This window comes from Triturus cristatus, chromosome 4_1, assembly GCF_964204655.1.
Source record: "Triturus cristatus chromosome 4_1, aTriCri1.1, whole genome shotgun sequence".
In the NCBI taxonomy this organism is placed as follows: Eukaryota; Metazoa; Chordata; class Amphibia; order Caudata; family Salamandridae; genus Triturus; species Triturus cristatus.
In genome coordinates, this window is record NC_140585.1 from 1,105,527,221 (window position 1) to 1,105,547,656 (window position 20,436).

Consider the following 20,436-nt stretch of genomic DNA (forward strand, 5'->3'; position numbering starts at 1 on the left):
AGACTTTTAAAGCGAAACCAAAGCGTTTCACTCCTCAGTAAGACAAAGCAGTAAAGCACTTGTCACGAAATTTGAGACCATAGCGAAAAGAAGGAAGATGTTCAATAGATTCTGAAAATATTATAGAACTTTAAAACTTGGGCTTAATGAACTCAATGAAGAGGTCAAAGCAAAGTTACAAGGCAGTTCCTCACTACGCCTTTGGGAAGAAGACATGACAACCACTACCCTGAGATTTGCACGGTCCCGCCTGGCTGACATGAAGTACTCTAACTACTTTATAGAGTGGTTCACCAACTTCATTATAATAAATAAATAACAAGAGTTTAAGGAACGTCTTTACCTTCATGCATAAGTCTCGAAATGAAGTGATCAGTGCGGCATAAGATGTGGGGGAAATCCAACGCAGAATCAAAGATGCCTTTCTTCATTTGTCAAGCATTGTCCTCTTTGATTTTAGGTAGATTTCTGTAGCTACCAGCAGGAAAATCAAGGCAGGCACTCTGAATACCCAGTGCCTGATATTGAAAAAGATTTTACCCATTCTCTTTCTATGGTATAAGGGTCTTGCTCTCTACATTTGGGTGGTCCCTAGTGGATGTTGTATTCAGTTGAGACAGCCATGAGATGCCTCAGTGTTTGACTCCTTCTAGTAAGCATTACAGTACTGGTATACTTTGGCTTGGGTTTGGACTACAGAAGCTATTTAATCCTGGGTCTCCGGAGGCATTTTCAGGTCATTCAGAATTTAGCAGCACACATGGTTACTCTTTGTTACCTGTCTGCCATTTCTCTTTTACAATAATTTAATTGACTGACGGTATTTAGCATGTATTACATTGAAGGTCATATGAGTTGTCTGCTGGGTCGCGTATGGTAAGACACCTCCATTCCTTAGGGGTAAACGCTCCTTCTATGACCCTGAACTGTTTCAACAGATTTTGTTTCAAGACCTGCCATTCAGTAGGCCATTGAAGAGTGAATAAATCTTCTCTGTATTAGTTCCTAAGCTTTAGAAACACTCACTTCTCTCGTCCACATCTTAAAATAACCACTTCACTTTTCACAGACATACAGAAACTTTGCTGTTATTCCCTGCTTTTCTTACCGGCTCAAGTTTACCATTTGATCTGCTTTCATTATCCTTCTCGTGGCAAGAGCCATCTACTGATGAATAGTAGCTCTGGGTAAGGTCATCAGCCTCATCTGCCCTTTGAGCAACTGTTTTTTAAAAATGAATCATTGTTTTAATATGTGATTTATTGTCAACCTCCTGCAGACCTGTGTTCTCATTGCCATGGAAAGGCCCTGATATTGGTGAGACAGGAGTCTTCTTCTCTTATCAGAAAGGCAACAGCGGAGGCTGAATCTTTCCTTTGCAATGCGTGTTAGGTTCCTCCACTATAGCCTGCTATAACTAAGCTTGTGTTTTGTTTCCCCCATTCGTACAATGGGATCATATAAACAGCCTGAGCAAAGGCAAATGCATCTGTAAGTAGATCTTACTTTCTTTTTCAAAAGGAAGAGATGTAGTATTTGGTGTCTGGACATGTGAGAAAGACCCCAGGATAGGTGTAAAAGAGGCACTACCACTATAATAATAATTGAACCCTTCCTCCATTAGAGTTAATTTGGCCTTCAATACGACTCATGGAAAAACAAAAGGTTATACATTGTCCTTCACAATATCAGCAATTTCTGACTTTCATTAAGGGGTTAAAAAAGGTAATATTTGATAAGTCCTGCCCAAGAACATCACTATCCTAGAAGCTAGCTTGCAACATCATTGACAATGCTATAATCCCTGCATCTTGAATATTTTGATCCATAATCTCTTCTTCTGTCTGCTTATGTAGGTCCTGTCACTTGGCTTTCCATGAGAAAATCTAGTTGCCACTCGTGCATCTGCCACTGGAACCTAGTTTTCTCTAGTAGTGAGATTGTTAGAGTGGGGGGAAAGAGGGAAGGAATAGAGCCTAAATTCGGTGCAGGGTGTGATGACACCCTGCCCTGAAGACAGCAATGACCTGAGAACTAAAATTATTGTTGGTAGTGTCGCTAGGTTTCTAAAGGATAAAAATAAAATGCAGTACTTCAGGTGCAAAACCTTATGTGTTTATCCTTATCTTGATGATTGGCTGGAATGCCAAACAAGTATTGAGAGAGTAGTGGATCGACCTGAGTTACATAGTCTTGCAGACAACACCAACTATTAAATCTGCCAGCAAGATAGCCCACCCCTAGTGAAAGCTGAAGGAGTGGAAAGGTACTGTTTGGCAGTACTAGGAAGAAGCTTCTGCTGTAAACTGCTTGTAAATGAGGCTGGGATTGATAGCTCTACAGTTCTAAGGGTCAGAAGGGTCAGGCTAAGTGCCCAGAATTTAACAAAACCGGCCATCAACTTGAAGTTATAAGAGATAGATTTACCTAAAATGTTCCAACAAGATCCCTTGCACCAGGCTAGAGTGCCTGGATGAACCTGTTGATTCTTATTGTTTGGTTCAAGGGCCTTTTGCTAGATAGAGGGTAGAGCAGAGTAAATAGGGAGCGAGTGGGAAAGTGGGATAAGGGAAGGCAAATGAGGTCAGAAAGAAAGTTAATTTGGGGATAGACGTGTACAAGCAGTTTATCCAGAGTCTCAGAGAGCAGCTGGGTAGAGATTGGACCAACGAAACCTACTAAATCTGTCAAGCTACTGTCTAAGCTGCTGAGACAATGGAAGAGAGATAAGTTGCCTTTTATCACAATGTTTCTTTTTAACAGAGATATGCAGTGGACGTTGTCTGGGAAAATAGTCTAAAAGGTCAGGATGATGCCTCCTCAGGTAAACTAGAAACAGCAAGGTAAATTGGGATCTATGAAAAATTATTGGTCTCACCTGAGTGGGTGAGGACAGATTAGTACCATGGGATGGACCAGTTCTCTCACCCTTACATGTGCAGGGTGCCAGTCTGGCTAGGCTTAGACCCATGACCTGAATAAGACTTACCTGGCTAATGCTTGTCTGTCTTTGTATTCTTTCGGGAGCAGGAGTGTTACCTCCTCAGAATGTTGGCATCCTTCGGCCTAGCAGAAGTAGGTTAAATCTGTACCTTTAAAGGTTCTGTACTTTCTGCTCAGATTGCTATCCTTGATTGGTCCTCCACTCCTTTTCCCACTCATGAGGTGCATTTGAACAGCACTAGATTATATCCCTGCATGTAAAAAACGACATGGCTACTTCTCATGTCACCAACTTTGATTCTTGAGCATGTGGCATCATTTTACTCATTGAGCATCATCTCTCCTTTACACGTTACTCTGTGGATTAGTGGTCCTTCTCGTATTACCCCTGCTACTTACTTCTTTGGGATACACTCGCACAACACCACTATACATATCTGGCTAGGTTACTGCTATGGAGTTAGCTATAGTAAATTAAAACAGCCATCTATTTGCAGTTATAGTTTTTATGCATATTTTTTTTATTTATTTAGAAGTTTTATATAGCGCTAGCCAGACCCGAGGGTATCGGAGCGCTTTACAACAAAAATAATGGTGAGATTAGTCAAAGAAAAACAATATAATACAATTGAGTCATGGCGAATCGACAGTTTGAGAATATAATATCACATTCTTGTCAAGAAAACGCATTGTATGAGAGTCATAGCTAACTTGATTTGAGTGAGGACCTATTTCTGAAGGGAAGGTCTAGGTACCGATCGGATGGTGGGTGAGGTAGAAGTCTTGATGCTCAGGTGGCTGAGTGCTGCAGAGTGTAGGAGTTTGTGCTTGATGAGCGGCCATCCAATCGGAAGGGATCGGTTGAGGAAGAGGTCTTTGAGTTGTTTTTTGAAATTTACAGAGGAGGGGTGGTCCTGATATAGACTGGGATGGAGTTCCAGATCTTTGGTGCATTTCCCGAGAAGGAACGAGATGCGTTCTTTTGTTTGTGAGTTCTCGGAGGGATGAGGAGTAGAGTGTTGCTACTTCTGAGGCTCCTTATCTGGCCTGCTTTTCTGAGTTTCGCTGCCAGGTAGGCGGGTTTTCCGGTGTGTAGGGCTTTGTGCGTGAGACAGGCAGTTCTGAAGTTTGCACGCGTTTCTATTGGGAGCCATTTTAGTTCTCTGAGCGCAGGCGAGATGTGTTAAAATTTCTTTACTCCTGTGACCATTCTGGCTGCTGCATTCAGAGTTGTTCTGAGGGGTGCCAGGTGGGATTTTGCTGCTCCTGTGAGGGTTGCGTTCCCATAGTTCAGTCTGGACAGCACTAGGGCCAGATCACGGCTCAAGTGGTGCCGGTTGCAGAATCGCAGGATGCGGCATCTCTGGCGGGGATCACTGTTAGACTGTACTAAGATTACCGGCTATAAAGCACGCAAGGAGCATGTGGTCAAGGCTGGTCCATAAAGCGGGGAAGGTAGTTCAGGTAGAGAAAGATTAAGACCATCAATGGTGCGTCGATATCAGGATATCCCGCGTATTTATCAAGGAAACCGTCCAGATCACGGCTCAAGTGGTGCCGGTTGCAGAATCGCAGGACGCGGCATCTCTGGCGATCCCCGTACAGTCTAACAGCGATCCCCGCCAGAGATGCCGCGTCCTGCGATTCTGCAACCGGCACCACTTGAGCCGTGATCTGGACGGTTTCCTTGATAAATACGCGGGATATCCTGATATCGACGCACCATTGATGGTCTTAATCTTTCTCTACCTGAACTACCTTCCCCGCTTTATGGACCAGCCTTGCATGAAAGGCAAATTGTTTATAATTCCAAGACAAACATGATTTATATATTTGTCCTGAAGATTATGCTATTTATTTTGTTTTTCGGCATCGAAACGTCGACACAATAGGATCATATGTACTGAATATGCTTGTGAATGCTATGTACAATGGTCACTCAAATTATAATCAAGTCTGTTCACTGATTATAAGTATACAGACCGATTTGCTCGCTGTTGCCTATATTTGTTGTTTTGTCTTGTTCACTGTAGGTCACGGACTGTGCCCCCTTGACATTACTTTCTGATTTTGTGCATCGCCAAATAAATTCCTGTTCGGCTGGACAAAGGACATAAATACTATTTAGTTTGTGTCTATCCTTATCTTAATCCCCCAACTACTAGGGTCCACTGTTTTTTGTAATAAGTTAACGCCCAAGGTCCCTAGTGTATTACCTTCGGGTTCCCTTGTCTCTCATAACGTTATGACATCTAAGCACCATGTTTTGTACTGTAGCCCCTGCACACAGATATCCATTTCACACTAGCTACTTTTCATCTACTGTCTTCAAAAACCCATGACATATTTTTCGGAATGCAAAATCTCCTCATCTACTTTCTAACCACATGTATAGCATTCACATACACCCACTATCCTCCCAGTCTCACCCGGCACCAGTGACACATACCCTCACCCCATCTATAGATCCACTGACACATATTCCATGCCCTCTGTGAGTTGGTTGTTGATGCTAACCATATTTAAAATTAAGTTTTCATGGAATAAATGAAAAGTACTCAGTGTATGTAAGAAATCATCTTGGTGAATGTATCTCACTGCAGGTTCTAGCCATCGTAATTACATTCTCAATGTATGCCTTTTGCAAATTGTTTCTAGCAGGATCCCATTGCTAAAAGACCCTGACATATTGACATTTTTTTTATTTGATCAATACACTGCAAGTAGCAGTGCTGTGTTGTGCCCCAAATGTCTTTGGCGCAGCTTAGAATTGGCTATCACTGCAAGAACAGTCCAGTTTGACAAAAGGATTGCATTTATATAAGACATATGTGTGCCAGGCCTATATCCTTGCCTTGCATAAGGCTGTCGCACAGTACTCTCTGGCAGGGTGCATAGTAGATGCTCCTCAGAAGAAAGGCAGCTGTGCTCCACAGTAAGATCATAACTCATCAGAGTTGTCTCCAGCATCCTTTATACTTGAGATCCCTGCTTTCCCCTAATGTCATTCTTCATTTATTAACTCAATGAGTGACTTGCCTTAAATATGGTCCCAGGATCCGGCTGGCTGCCCCAGTGCTTTTGCTGCAATGGGTCCATAAGAGCTGTTAATTAAACTGCAGTCTGAGTCACCACAGTTGTGAATAAAAACACTCCCCAGCTCAGTGTGGTTATAATACAATCAATGAGAGAATGTGGTTTCCTTGGAACTAGTGGTGTTTGCGCTAGAGTGTGTGGTTCTCTACAGTCATGGAAATCTCATATGTAAAATGTATAAAAAATCAGCTGGAACAAAACAGCCAATCAGAAAAACAGTTTATCAGTCTGTGCTGAGATTTTCTGCTCATAGATCTATCTGAGCAATATGTATATACATATATCAAAAAATAATTCTGACAAATAATGCTGAAAATGGATGCTGTGAGATAAGTGCGAAAAAGTGCCAAACTGAGTAATGCTTATGGTGTATGTTGGAACCGCCCCTTTCTGGTTGGCTGAGGCTGTGCTCTAGCCAGGCTGAACCTACCACTGCAGGCAACGGTGGGTGATTACATTCACTGTATAACCTGCACTCACTCTTGGGTAGCCTGGTACTAAGCAATCAGGCTTATCACAGAGGCAATGTGTAAAGCATTAGCACAGCACTCTCACACAATAAATGCACTGATCGTCGCAAATGAGACTTCACACATGTTGTATGTAAATAACGCTTGCATTCAACACACACATTAATTAACACAACATGAACATCATGTGTTTCTGGGCATATATCACACTTGGAACTTATCACTAGCAGCACTAGGCCCTACTGTATTAAAAATGACATCAGTCATATGTACACTTGGGAAAGATTCTACTTTACCCACCAGCACACTTATGCGCTGCAAAACATTGTCAGACCTAGGCTCATCCTGGCAATTATTATAAGTCAATACCACACAGTTATAGGGTGCACCCCAAGTCACAGCAATTTCAGAATTATATGCACATAGATAATTGCAACACTTTTAAGCAACACAGTGGGCCAAGGCCACTTGGGTAAAAACCAATGTCAAATGTAGTATTCATTTGTCAAAGAATTAACGTGGAAAGAAACATGGCCGTGAGGTGTAATCAATATCCGGCAGACCTCATGCAGTCACTCCCACACACACACTCTGCATCAATATGCAGTGCCATGGATATCAGGCAGGTCCGTATGGAGCACATTCAAACACACATGCACTCAACACCATAATGCGGTGCAACTGATATCCGGCAGGTCAGTTGATAATGCACATGCAGTGCCCGTGGTCTAAGCCCTATACCACCATTCAGCTAACCTCGACTACCCCACACCTACGGGTTGGAGATAAAAAATACCCTCCCTCTGATACTTAGTCGATCGCGGCCAATATCACACTTAGTCAGGGTCCCAGGGAAACATGTTGGTAGGTAGCAGGGCTAATTAGGCAGCAGTCGACAAATTGGCGGTTGGTCACCACTGGAGAAGTTCACCCACGGTATGTGGAGCGGAAGCAGGCTGAGGGCAATTGTGATTCAATCAAAGTATTCCACAATGTGCCTTCTGGCACCAGCCCAGTTCTGTGGAGCAAAGGGGGTGTCATGCAGTTTCTTGACTCACTTTCGATCGCTCTTGGTAGCGTTTGTCAGCTCAGTGAATTACTCTCACCACTCAGGCCAGATCGAGAAATACTAGCTTGGAACATAAAGTCGTCGAGCCGAGTGAGGAAAGGGCAGTTGGTCCATGTACAAAAGGAACAATCGATGAATTGGGGATAAAACAGGGGTGCCTTTCGGAAGAAGGAGGTACTCCGTCAGGCACACTTCGATCAAATTAACACCTAGGCAATCCGGTCCCAACGGAACAGGAAAAAGCTGCTCCGCACCTTCCTGGAAATGAGGTGTATTGATACGAGTTGCACCAGATAGTTCCGGTCACACACAATGAAGAGTTGAAAATTCTGTACCTCCCAGGAAATGAGGCACACCGCTTGGTGTGCGTTGATACAGGTTGCCCCATACTATTCGGTTCATACACAATGAAGAGTTGCAAAATCCGACCTCCCTGGAAACGAGGCACAACGCCTGGTGCGTTCAGCAATGCCGCACAAGGTAGAATGAGGCACTTCTACAGGTACAGCCTCCCCTTCGAGGGTCGCAACCTGTGCATCTGACATGACACGCAATGAGCATGCAATCCATGTGTCGCACAAGAGAGATGTGACAAGATCGATGAAGCGGGACCACAACTAGTCAATCAGCTCACAACCAACAAGATGCTTAGGCGTGTTGAGGTCCCCACAATGCAGGGTCCTCACTCCTTAGATGCGGGCAGTACTTTTGGGGCTCCCCAGAAGTCAATCCAGTCTCCAGGCATAACCTTAGCTCCACGCTCACACTGTGCTATCAGATCCAGCCGATGATGTGGGCACTTAAGATGGCACCGCTCTCCAGGTGTCACAAGTAGACTGTGTGGATCCCTCCCAGGAGGTCTTTGATGTCCCTGAGACCTCCACAAGAGAACAGGAGGCAAGCCAGTAAGCCCTTGTAGAGCACACTTCAGGGTGCCACACGGCAGCAGGTAGTTGGCCCAGGCCAGCCACTATTCAGGAAGAGTGCATGGTTCCTTCCAATGGCAGTTATCCTGCCTGTGCACAACTGAGCCTTCTAGCAGTGTGCACCATGCAGTTCTAGGATCTCTGGCCCCACGTCCTCACAAGTCTATTTCTCCCATGCTGAAGTATGGCATCAGTACACCACAACGCCTGATGCACCTTGAAAGGATTGCACCAGACAATTCCGGTCACACACAACGAAGAGTTGCAAATTCCGTACCTCCGTGGACATGAGGCACAACGCCTGGTGCGTGCTGATACAGGTCACACTAGACAATTCTAGTCATACACAATTAAGAGTTGCAAATTCCGTACCTCCGTGGACATGAGGCACGACGCTTGTTATGTGCCTTTGTAGTTGGGGATGGTTCACAACATTTCCCTTTGAACCACAGATGTCTCCCCTGAATTTCAGTCCTGTCTGCCAAGGGGCCGTGGAATGCAGTTCTTAATATTTAGTAAGGCCATGATCTGGCTTCCCAGATGCCAAGTGTCAAAAACACTCCCTCCAGTCTATCAAGCCAGACCCTCAAATGGCAGAGGTCTGTCATTCTGTCTGCATGCCTAATTTTTATAGCTGTCGCTGGGGAATGCACACAAAGTGTTTTAGAGCAGAGAAATGCCACTTTCTAGAAGTGGCATTTCTAAGCTGGTAATGACAAATCCACCTTTACCACAGGAGAGGGTTTGTCATTGTGAATCAAATGATAGGAAACATTAAGAGACTGCTCTACTGCAACCCACTATTGCAGCTTCAAGTAATTTCCACCATTCCCCCATGTTAACCTATGGGAATAGCAAATCTCATAGGTAGTGAAAACACACATGGGTATTTTTCTCTAGCTGGGCAGGAAACAGACATGTGTCCCTGCCCTGCCTTTCACCTACCACTTGCTTCATCCCTTAAGACTTACCCCAGGGATGCCCTAGTTGTAGTGAAAGGTCCTCTTAGGATTGGCCAGTGGTTTAGAAAGGCCAACCTGAACATAAGTGCAATTGTGCATGCACAGGCCTGCAATGGCAGGCTTGATACATGATCAAAAACATTTACAGTGGGAAAGGACCCAGAGCCTTAAGACCAATAAAAGTCCATCAGCAAAACCCATGAGAAAAAACCAAACAGTTTAGTGAAACACTACCTCAAGCATGTCAGGTCTAACAGTGTATCACATGATTATGAATGATGGTACATATTTCCTCCAGCCTTGGTAGCTCAGTGACATAAGCAGTCCATATGCTGAGGGATGTTGATGTTTTGATCCTTTAGTTAAGACTTGACAGGGTCATTAACAGGACTGGTGTCTTGGGACGTTGAGGAAGCAACCCTTAGGGACTGATTCATTGAGACTGAAATGTAGCCTTTGTAGAATGACGTGAAGTCTCCGTTGATAAGCCAGGTCTTGAGGAAATGGCGTAAAGAGGGAAGAAACAAGAAGAAAAAGGAAAAACAAAGGGCAAAAAAACGAGCAGCAAAAGACAAGAGGCCAGAAAAAGGAGCACCAAAGGCAAAACAGAGGGCAGAAAAACGAGCAGAAAGGCAAAACAGAGCAGAAGAGGGCACAACAGAGGACTGAAAAACGAGCTGAAAGGCCAAATAAAGGGCAGGAAAACGAGCAGAAAAGACAAAACAGAGGGCAGAAAAACTAGCTGAATGGCAAAACAGAGCAAGAAACAAGCAGAGGTGCAACAAACTGAGGGCAGCAGATAGACAGCAGAGGGTAGCGGACTGCGGGCAAGCTGGACAGGAGAACTGTTCCTGCGAGGAAGACAAGTTGCAGGTTAGTGGTCTGGTCAAGCTCCGTGTACAATCCAGGCAGAAATTCCAAGGAAGCACGTGGGTGTCATGTGTGTTGGCAGTCTCCACGAAAAAGTGATGGAATGGGCCTGGCGTACCTTATGACCAAACCAGTGGAATTGGAAATTAAACTGGAACAGGTGTCACCCTCACGGATGGCTTTAGCACTGGTGGTGCCCGGTTCGACTATCATGTTTGGCTCCCCCACACATCATGACCACCTCCTCGGATTCTTTCACTAGCACCGAGCAAAAGTTCCCCTCATCTCTCCAGTCATTAGGTATGGCTAAACACAGCGCCACCATTGAGTTCACCTCCCCCTCCACAGGTCAGTCCCCACTGTGGCCGCACAGGTCGCACTGCCCTAAAGCCAGCCCTGGTCACCCTCTATGTGTGGACGTGGGATAATATCTGGCCTGACAGGGGAAGTCAAGCCACCAAAATGGGCAGCAAAAGTGGAACATATTGATCTCACTAGACACAGGGTCAAAGGCAGGGTGGCTCTGGAATCTGCGCTGAAATTGGGTGCATTTTAGTAATATCCTGACTGGAAAGTCAATACCATCATCATAGACTTCAAGAGGAACTCTGCGTTGTGTGAGGTAATGTTTCTGTGCTCTGTGGTAATGCGGGTACAAGTAGGGAAATGCATAACTTTAACCCGTGAGGAGTGTGACTCTTCGCAGGTCTGACTGGTATGATTGTCTCCGAAATCTCGTTGAGTTGCTTTTCACCCCAAAAAGGTCTTGTGCTTTTCCAGAAACTTATGTGAGTGCAAGTCAAAGTCTTATGCAATGTTGTGTTTGTGACTGTTATGACTTTTGTCTGGGGTTTCTGGTCCTGAAGTTGGTTCTTATACGGCCTGTGCCAGTCTAATTACTGTTCCCACATCTACTTTCTGTTTTTGATCCGTCACGAGTAATGTTTGTTATCTTTAAAGTTCTGTGAGCAATTGCAGACCAGACCTCGATGTTGGTCATGTGCATGTGCCAAAACAGGTGAGGTAACTCTGGTTTTTGCATCGAACCAATTTGGAACTTTTGTTAGTACATGGTGCGGATACCGCACTGCATTGCTCACCCTTTTGTAATAACATGACACAGGCAAATATTTCCTTTGGTGAACAATAAAACCTTTAATTACATTGGGTTAATCATCTCCTAAACTAAACATTTTTAACAGCTGCTGCGTACTTTCTACTGTTACAGATCCTGTGAAGGAGTATAACTGCGCGCCTTGGCCTGAAGTTGAAAATTTGATAAACTACTGTATGAAAGAAAATCCTGAGGATAGGCCCACCTCCTCAAAGGTATCAGCAAAATATGTGTATTTGTGGTTGGTTAATTTGTATATAGGTAATTCATGACAAATTCAATCATTTGAATTTAAGTTTTCAATGACTGAGCAATTAAAAAGTTTGAATTCCTTACTGTGACAATAAACATTGCTTTATTTCACCTAGTGTTGAAAATATCATATCCTCGTTGCAAAGTACAATAACTGCTTAGCTGGGTATGTGAGTGGTTATGGAGCAAATTGCATGAACGTACTTCATTAGTACTTCGATTTTTTTCAAATTGTTTGACTTTACTTCTTTTTTTGCACACTTTGTTTCCTCTCTCTAGTTCCCTTCCCTTCTTTCTTTTTATTTTTCACTTTGCTATTTTTATTTTGGTGATGTGAGTACACTCCATACACCCTCTTTATTCTTTCACTTTCCTTCTTTTTTTCCTTACCCCGTCTCATTTGGGTTTGTAATGCTTTTTCTTTACTTTTTTTTGCTGTCATAACCTTCCCGTGGCCCGGCTTTTTCTCCTTTCTTCCTCTATATTGTCTCTGTTCTTTTCTATTTTCCTGACCTCCCCTATTGCATTTTTCTTAATTGTCATATGTGATTCCATTTAAATGTTGACTGCTCTTTATTTTAATTGAGTGATAAAACTTTTTCTATGAGCGTTTTGAAGTTCTGAGGTATTACCAGTTGCACAATGAGTAAGAAGGGTAATGGCTGACAGAGTGCAATCCAATGAAACTTATGAAGTGTGGAACGTCTCCTCTTCAACAAACTGATTTTTTTGTTCTTTTTTGGTTGCCTTAAAGACAGCTTCTGCAATGTTCTAGCACTCTGAAAATGAAGAAACAAAATAAGATACGATATGCATAGAGAAGATATTTGGATCACATTTTTGGAGTGTCATTTACTTGTTAGATCAGCTTGCTGAGCAGACGTTTACTTTAGGAAGTGCCGAGCATCACAATCAATGGCATTTTGCTCCTTTGCTGGGTGAGTCAGCGTAGGAAGAACCAGGAGGCAAAGGATTCTGTCTCCAGCCGCTGCTGGTGCTGATGTGTCTCGTGCAGACAATGAGACTGGATACAGTGGTGTTGCTCCTACACATGGAGCATCATTCATGGAACTTGGCGCAGAAGCATAAAGGAGCACCATAAATCCAGTTTTGTCAAATGCAGTCTCAAACCAACATGGCCCCAGTAGTGTTACAAGTTCTCTTGAAAAACTGTGGGACCTGCACCTAGCAATGGCTAGCATTCACTCCAGTCACACAACCCCTCTGCTTTCAACTCTCCACCAATCCTGACATCAAACCAGCAGCAAGAGCACGTATGCCATGATTGGAGATAGCTGCTTCAGCCCCTGTGCACAATTGCTGCTTGTCTTTGGATGAGCAGCAAGAATTGGCAGGGTTAGTCAGTCAGTTATCTGATGCAAGCAGTGTAGTCATAGGAACTGCCCAGCAGCAGGCTTCGTGTGTGAGGCAGGACTCCAGAGCTACCTTGTATTATCGCCCCACATTTTTTAAGACTCTCGGCCACTCTAAATTCTAGTCTGAGCTACATAAGCAAAACCTCCTAGCAGCAGCTACATATGCTTTGAATCTGTTCTCAGTCAAACCGTGAGTGTATTTTGCCATAGTGATGCTGTAGTGTGCAAGTTATTAAAGAACTTGCACACTACATCATCACTCTGGCAAGGGTGGGGACGATGTAGGCAGGCGCACCAGTCTCTGGGGTGCTATCCTAGAGTATGTTCACTCTGTCAGCGCTAAGCTGTGTTCATTGACAAATCCTCTGTGGTGGGCAAGATGATGGCTGCCCCAGCCTAATTTATTCCCTTGGATCTCTTCAACTGCATCCGCTGCCTGCCCAGAAAAGTTCTGTTTTATTAAGTCACTATTCCAAGGCAGGGCTGGGCTCGCCAGCTTGGCTCACGACCACACAATCATTGTGATTGACAGTGCAGGGCAGTTGGGACATGCAACCTGGTTGACCAGCATTGTCAATCACACTGAGATTGTGTATACAGTCTATCCTCTGGTGGGAATCCTCTGCTGTTGTACTCAGGCAAAGCAGTTAGACTGGGACAGAGTCACTGCTGCTACCCTCCTGTTAGTTTCATGTAGTGGCATCATGCTGTAGAGCAGCAGCACAGCAGATCGCGTGTTTAGAGAATGAACTGCAATATCGTGAGCTGTGGGGATTCTTCTTTTTTTGTCCCCATTCCAAGATGATACCATCTCTATGGGACTGAATATGGCATTTCCCAAACTAACATGAACAGTGAACCTCAGTGTTACCTTTCATCGTTTCTTGTTTTTCTTTATTACAAAAACATCCGGTCCCTTCTTGCTGGGGTGTGACCATTGCCCCTTCATTTGGAGAGTTTTATCCTTGTGATTTCTGTCGCTTTTTTCCTTGGCAGGGTTGAAAAATGTAACTTGGGGTGCACCTGGGTAATTATTGTCATTTCAGTGGCGGTAGACACTCTGAAACATGTTAAAAACAGAGAGGGTGACAAGACAATACACCCCAAGTTAAATTTTTTAACCCTGCCATGGGGGGCCCAGAATAAAATAGCGAGGATACCCCTTTAGGTAGTTTTAATTTTATTCTGCATAGTGGATTCCTTGGAAGGTTGGGGTATTTACTACGAAAATACATGTTTCTCCACTCCAAGCTTTGGTCTGCGCTGGAGTGTTGTAGCATGCCCAGTGATGAAGCATGCCACTATTTAGTGGATGAGGGCAATTTTAAAACCACTAGGGGTTTCCCATAGAGGGTGTGGACTCTGTTTTTAATTTCACCTCCTGATCCCCTTTTTTTGTGCGTGCTACAACTTATTTTACTGCCTTGGAGTCATAGATTGAACCTGTGAGGGCAGGGTATGGGATGGATGGTCAGGTGAAGGGTGCGTAGTGGGTGCAAACACCTATCAGCAGTGCAGGCCTGCCTCTAAGTCACAATTCCTCTGGATTAAGGTGGACAATAAAGGATGATGCTGTTGTAGTAGGGAGAGAGTGGCATACTGCATGAAAGGTGCAGAATTCTTATGCTAGAACCAATAAATGCCTATTCCATATTTGGGAGATGCGGTGAGGAGGATGGTAAAGACCCTCCCGAGGCATCAATCTGGAAAAGAGGGCACACAGAGTTTAGAGAAGAGAACCAATAAGAAAGTTAAGTGCTAGTATTATAGAGACTCTAAATTAATCGATAGGTGTCTCTGGTTTCTTTCTCCATATTCTTTTTATATACTGAGAAAAGCCTACATTGCCTGTTACTTGCAGAAAGAGAGCTGAACCCCTTCAGTTGATGTTACCTTCTGCCAGAAAGCTGACATGAATTGTTAATGGGATGGGAACCTTTTTATGCAGGGAAATGGTAATAAATTGTAATCCCCCGAACATATAAACATCTACTCAGTCTGCTTCTTTCATTGTCTCCTGTTGTTATACCTATCATTAGGAATGGGCCAGTACAGTAAGACCTGGTTGCTCAGTCTACTAAAGTTGTTTGTAAAGGCTACTACTATTTAAGGTAGAGGACACAATTCTAGGGTTGCGCAATGCCACAGCGAGCATTCTGTGCACCCATTTGCAGACCATTACTATCTGACTGAAGCTGTGATTGATCACTCATTCATAGAAACATTTTTGAACTGACTGATGTTGGTTCAGAATTTTTAAAAACTCAACTTGTAGTTATATGGCACTTTTATAAAAATCTTTAAGGAAGTGAACAGTTTGCTAGAATACAGTGTCAATGGGATCAGACATTTTTACACGACAGTAACGAGCCTTCCGATTAATAACCTCTTCATGTAAGAGCTCTTGTTACTCAGGTAAAATCGTTCCTAACATTATTCTCTTCCTTGTTGGCATAGCTAATAAATTGACCTGTCGCTTCCATTGCCTAGTGTTATGAGTAGGCAACCAGGCTTGTGCCTGAAAATATGTATGCTCATTCTTTGCTAAGCCTAGTAACCCATTAAGGTATCAGACTTTTCTGTAGTTCAGGCTTTTCTTAACAATTCCCGTAAAAGATATTCTGGCACTAATCCCAGGAATAAAGCACAGATTTGTCAGCTTGTGTGCGAGACCTTCTTTCTCCAGTGAGTAATTTGCATTATATAACTTCTCATTATATTATATTGGTTGTCATATTTCTGAAGCGTGTGGCTCATTAGAGAACCAACTACGTACTCATTTACACCCACATATTTGATCTTTAACCATCAGCTGCACTCTTGTTATGAAGGATTCAATTTATCTGAGTACAAAGATTGGGAACTAAGGTTATTTGCTAAATGGGTGAACTTTTTTCCGAAACAGTAGTGCTTTGAAATTTGAAGCAGATAGGATGTCTTATTTTTATGCGAACTCAGCAATCTATGCAGTCTGTATATATTAAAGTTATAATTGTGCTTTAAAATATGGCCTGATTTAGAGTGCAAAGGACTATCTTTACTCCATCATGGCAACAGAGTAAAATACTCTGTCATCCTTATGAAGTACCTGCCCTCCACAGTTAGAAATGTCTACCGACCATGCGAACATCTCACATCATTGGCAGAAAGCTCCATCATGGCTGTTCATGTCAATGAGTTAAGAGTTTGACGGACAGCTCTGTCAAACATGATGGCTGTCCGTCAAACTAGTAACCTGTTATAGATTACTCAAGAACAAAATACCAAAGTGGGATTTTGTTTTCAAAAATCAAAAACTAATGACCCTCCTACCATGGGAGTTTACATAGTGTGGGGGTCGTCTAAATGTTTTTGCTGTCTCTTACCACCAGTTTTTTCGCCGCGATGAGGGAGAGCGAAAACTGGCCATTCGACCACCAACTCTAAATCGAATAGCCAAAACTCAAATTGGGCCAAACTATGTTGGTCCACAAAAGGAGTATGTTAGTAACAGAACTGGAGTAGACTCCATCACTGACACACTGTGTGTAGATCAGGCGGGTGGTCCGAGGGTTTGGCAGAGAGGGCACCCTATGAGCCAAAGTCTAAATCAGGCTCATAGTTACCATTTGTACTTGAAGGAAATGTTGGTCTGTGTTTTTGAATCTTTAGGTACTAGAAAGCTTTCTGATTGCTTTGTTATTTTATTATAGGTGTATGAACTTTTAAACTCACCAGAGCTCATCTGTTTGATGAGATTTGTGCAAGTGCCTAGTACATTTACAGCAGAGTGTATGGTGGCAGACAACGTGAGCTGCAATAAACCAATAGTGTGGATTGATAATGGAAGGACAGACAAAGGGCAGCTGTCACGCCTCGATCTCAACAAAGGTGGACATACATGTGAGGTATGTATGATTTTAACATTTTATAATCCCTACTATTATTGACACCTGAAAACCTACTCCAGACTTGAAAAGTGTATGCATACTCATATAGACCATAATATTCAATTTGGTGTAGGGAAGATGTCAAGAGTAAAATAATTTGAAAACTGTTGCAGAATGAATAAACATCACCTACGTTGTCAGGTAGACCAACTTTAAAAAGAATCTTAAAGTATTATTTGTTTAGTGTAAATATTAATTTACCACAGCGTTCGTCAGTGCAAACATGCTTTGATTATTGCACATATTTAGCATTTGGTGAATCTCTGAATGCCAGCCTGTGCTAGTTTTATTTGCTAATTGCAGTCAACCCTTCAGTTACACCATCCAGCACCTTTTGGTGTGTTTTTTTCTTTTATCCATTTTATGCTAGATATAATTAATCCGTTTTTTCACAGGGTTACCATTTCTCCTCACCGTTTAGTAAGTTTCCAACGTGCATAAATAAGACATCTTAAAAGGATCCACATACTCCGTGCATCACAAGACAGTCCACTAGTCATATTGTCAAATAAATGACTGGAGAGGGAATCCTAATCAGATGCAAGTTTAGTATATCCTCGTTAAAGTATTCTTGGGGATATTAGTTTCGAGAGAAGTTTAAAACAGCTGTCTCTTCCACTTAAATGTTTTCCCAGAACTCTTCTGACATCTCCAGGGGAGTAATTTATATGCATTTCTCGAATACATTTTTAGGAGGCAGGATATTACTCTCCAACATGTGCTACTCGTTGGACTGATTTTTGTACAAGCTGCCTGTTTAAATATGCCTAGTTGGAAATTACACAAAACATTAAGTTCTGTAATTTTAATTTTTGACTTTTAGTCAGTTCCTGTTGGTTGTAATAAGGTAATTTATTCTAAAGAAGATGACTGCTCGACTCTTTCCGTAGAAGTTGTAAAGTCTTTCTCATTGTGGACAAGGAGAGTAAACATGATGATGGCAATTTCTTTTCAGAAATACTCACAGTACTAGATGCCTCCCTCTTAAGATGAGGTCCAGTCATTTCTGCCACATAGCCATCATTCTATTAATCAAAGGCAACCAAATCCCTAAGAAGGACGCCCCATGTCTATTCTACAGCAGGAAAATAGGATCTCATAGATCTCCTTAAGAATGTCCCTGTTGCTGCAGCTGCTTGTAGACCAGTCCATACATTTACAAGGCAGTACTGTATAGACTCAGACTCCAGACCAGACTCCCAGGTTGCCCAGTTTCATTGCTGTCCTATTTGGTTAACATTAGGTGATATTGCACTCCTTCTTTCCACTCTTGTACTTAATTCCACTTCAGTTCACTTTTCATGAATATCAGTGAAGGCCCTGTGGTGGAGAATGATTTTCTAACACATGCTCCGTCCTGCAGATATGAACAATTACCAGTCTGGATCTGGACATTTTGAAGTAGTACTTTTCACAGGAAGTCACTGCATCTGCTCAGCTGCAGCCTTGAATCCACAAGGCTGATTGTTTAGTGATGTCCTTGATTCAATATAGTAATTCTTGAGCAGTTGTGTTTCTTAGTGCAGACATGAGATCTGGAGTTCTAGGTTAACCCTCTACTAGCGCTTGTCATTTGAGACCTTACACCCCTGCCTCTCCCTACCCCCTAGTCCCAAAAAATCTTAAGGGTTCAAACCCTGCATTAAATGTTGTTGACAAATGTTGACAACAGACCCTCACTCTTGGTAAAAGTTGGCAACTTGTGAGCTTTGTCCTGTGATACACCAGGCCATCATGGGAGAGAGGCTAAGCTATTTATGGCTTCTGCAAGTGCAAATCTTTGCTTCCAAAAGGAAGGTTCCCAGAGAAGAAATGCCAAAAATACAAGCAGTCCTCTTCATATTTCTGCAGAGATTTTAAGAAAAACAGAAAAGTGTTTCCAGAGTACTCAGACTCCTTTTCATCTGAGTCTATCCTGGAATAAGAGAAGCTTCAACCTAAGCTATGGGTGAGACTTCCGCCCCCGGTGCAGTTTCTGAACAAGTTCCGGCTTTCTAGTAAGCTATGTTAGCCATTTTAGGCAAGCAGTATCACTCATGTGCACCCTCTAGAGGTGCTGTAATTCAGGTGGCACCTGTGTCATGCACCAACCTCAGGGTGGTGTCGGTGGCTTTGGTCGGACCATATGAGACTAATGTAATGCTGCCTCCTGCTCTAATATAGTTGATGTGGAAGAAACTGAGGTTTCATAGGCAGCACTGGTAAAGACAGGGCAGTACTGAACCAAAACCTTTGAAATTGCCACAGATTATTTGGACTGATGCAATTCTGCAGACACCTAAATGAGTTTGCTAACAATCCAGAGGAAAAAGAATGGGGAAAATGACTTACGAAGAGTCTTTCGTAAATCATAAGAATCATTTTAGATTTGTTCTGATACATTAGCATTTGAAAGGCCTTGTCCTAACAATGAGGTCTAGATGATGCCTACTTGAAAAGCAGGAAGGCACCTTTGGTTGTACGAGTGCCTTACAAAACTCTAGATACAATTACAAGTTCCACTGATGGCTCAGGGAATGTTCAATTGCAGCTTTTGGACATGTTGTTTTATTTTCATCATTTGTTTCGTGAAAAATCTAACCACTCTTTAGAGAGACAAAAGTAAAGCAGCGCTATTACATATGCTTTAGGTGTGTGCTTTCTTACATGTGTGTTCATCAGCATTAGAGAAAGTTTAGAAGTTATAGTCCTCAGTTCTGTTGGTGATTAGGTACAAATAGAGAAATGTGGCAAATGCCAGCTTGCTTTTCATCCTCCCTTCACATTCCCTTTGGGAGATCCGCATGACTATTGTGAGGAGATGTGGTCTATTATATGGTGTGGTTGTTCGACCTCACAGTGTAATACTCCTTCCAACCACTTCAGGACCCTTGGGTTTCGTTTGTCAAGCCCTCTAGCTCAACCCTGGGTAACTGTGACTCTGAGCAGCAAGGCTTACACAAAGAAACAAGTGTAAAGCATTTAAACAGCACCAAAACAATTGAAGAAGAAATGGACAATACACCTACGAAATCCAACACCAGTTTATAAAAATAGACTTTATTTTTTTGAAAATCTGATAAAAAACGTCTAGCTGCAGATTCTTTACCTTAGAATTATTCTCAGACATCATTTTTTTTTTTTAACTTTATTTTTCATTTTCAGGTTTAACAACGTTTCAGTAGCCCTCTACACTTCGGCTTATGCTTACATTCAGCATTCAACAATATATTCTATCTTCTGAGACATTACCTTACAACTATTAAACACATAGAAAGCAGCATATCTCGTCTTAATGTAGTACATATGTGCAAATTTACATCTTGCAGCTTCTGAGTAACCCCAACCTCACACACCAACCACTTTACACATTTCACTTTTAATTACATCATGTTGGAACTGTGTGCCCGCCATACGACACTCGCCCCCTTTTGGGCTTCCAGCACTAAC

The 20,436-nt window shown here is 42.7% G+C and overlaps 1 protein-coding gene across 1 annotated transcript in view; it reads left to right on the plus strand.

Annotated features, from left to right (window-relative positions):
• LRRK2 (leucine rich repeat kinase 2) overlaps positions 1-20,436 on the plus strand; it is a 1,602,077-nt gene that overhangs the window by 1,346,867 nt on the left and 234,774 nt on the right. Inside the window, exons 43-44 of the mRNA XM_085654107.1 lie at positions 11,565-11,665; positions 16,771-16,965. Of these exons, the coding sequence (XP_085510233.1) occupies positions 11,565-11,665; positions 16,771-16,965 (296 nt within the window). The remainder of the gene's footprint in view (positions 1-11,564; positions 11,666-16,770; positions 16,966-20,436) is intronic.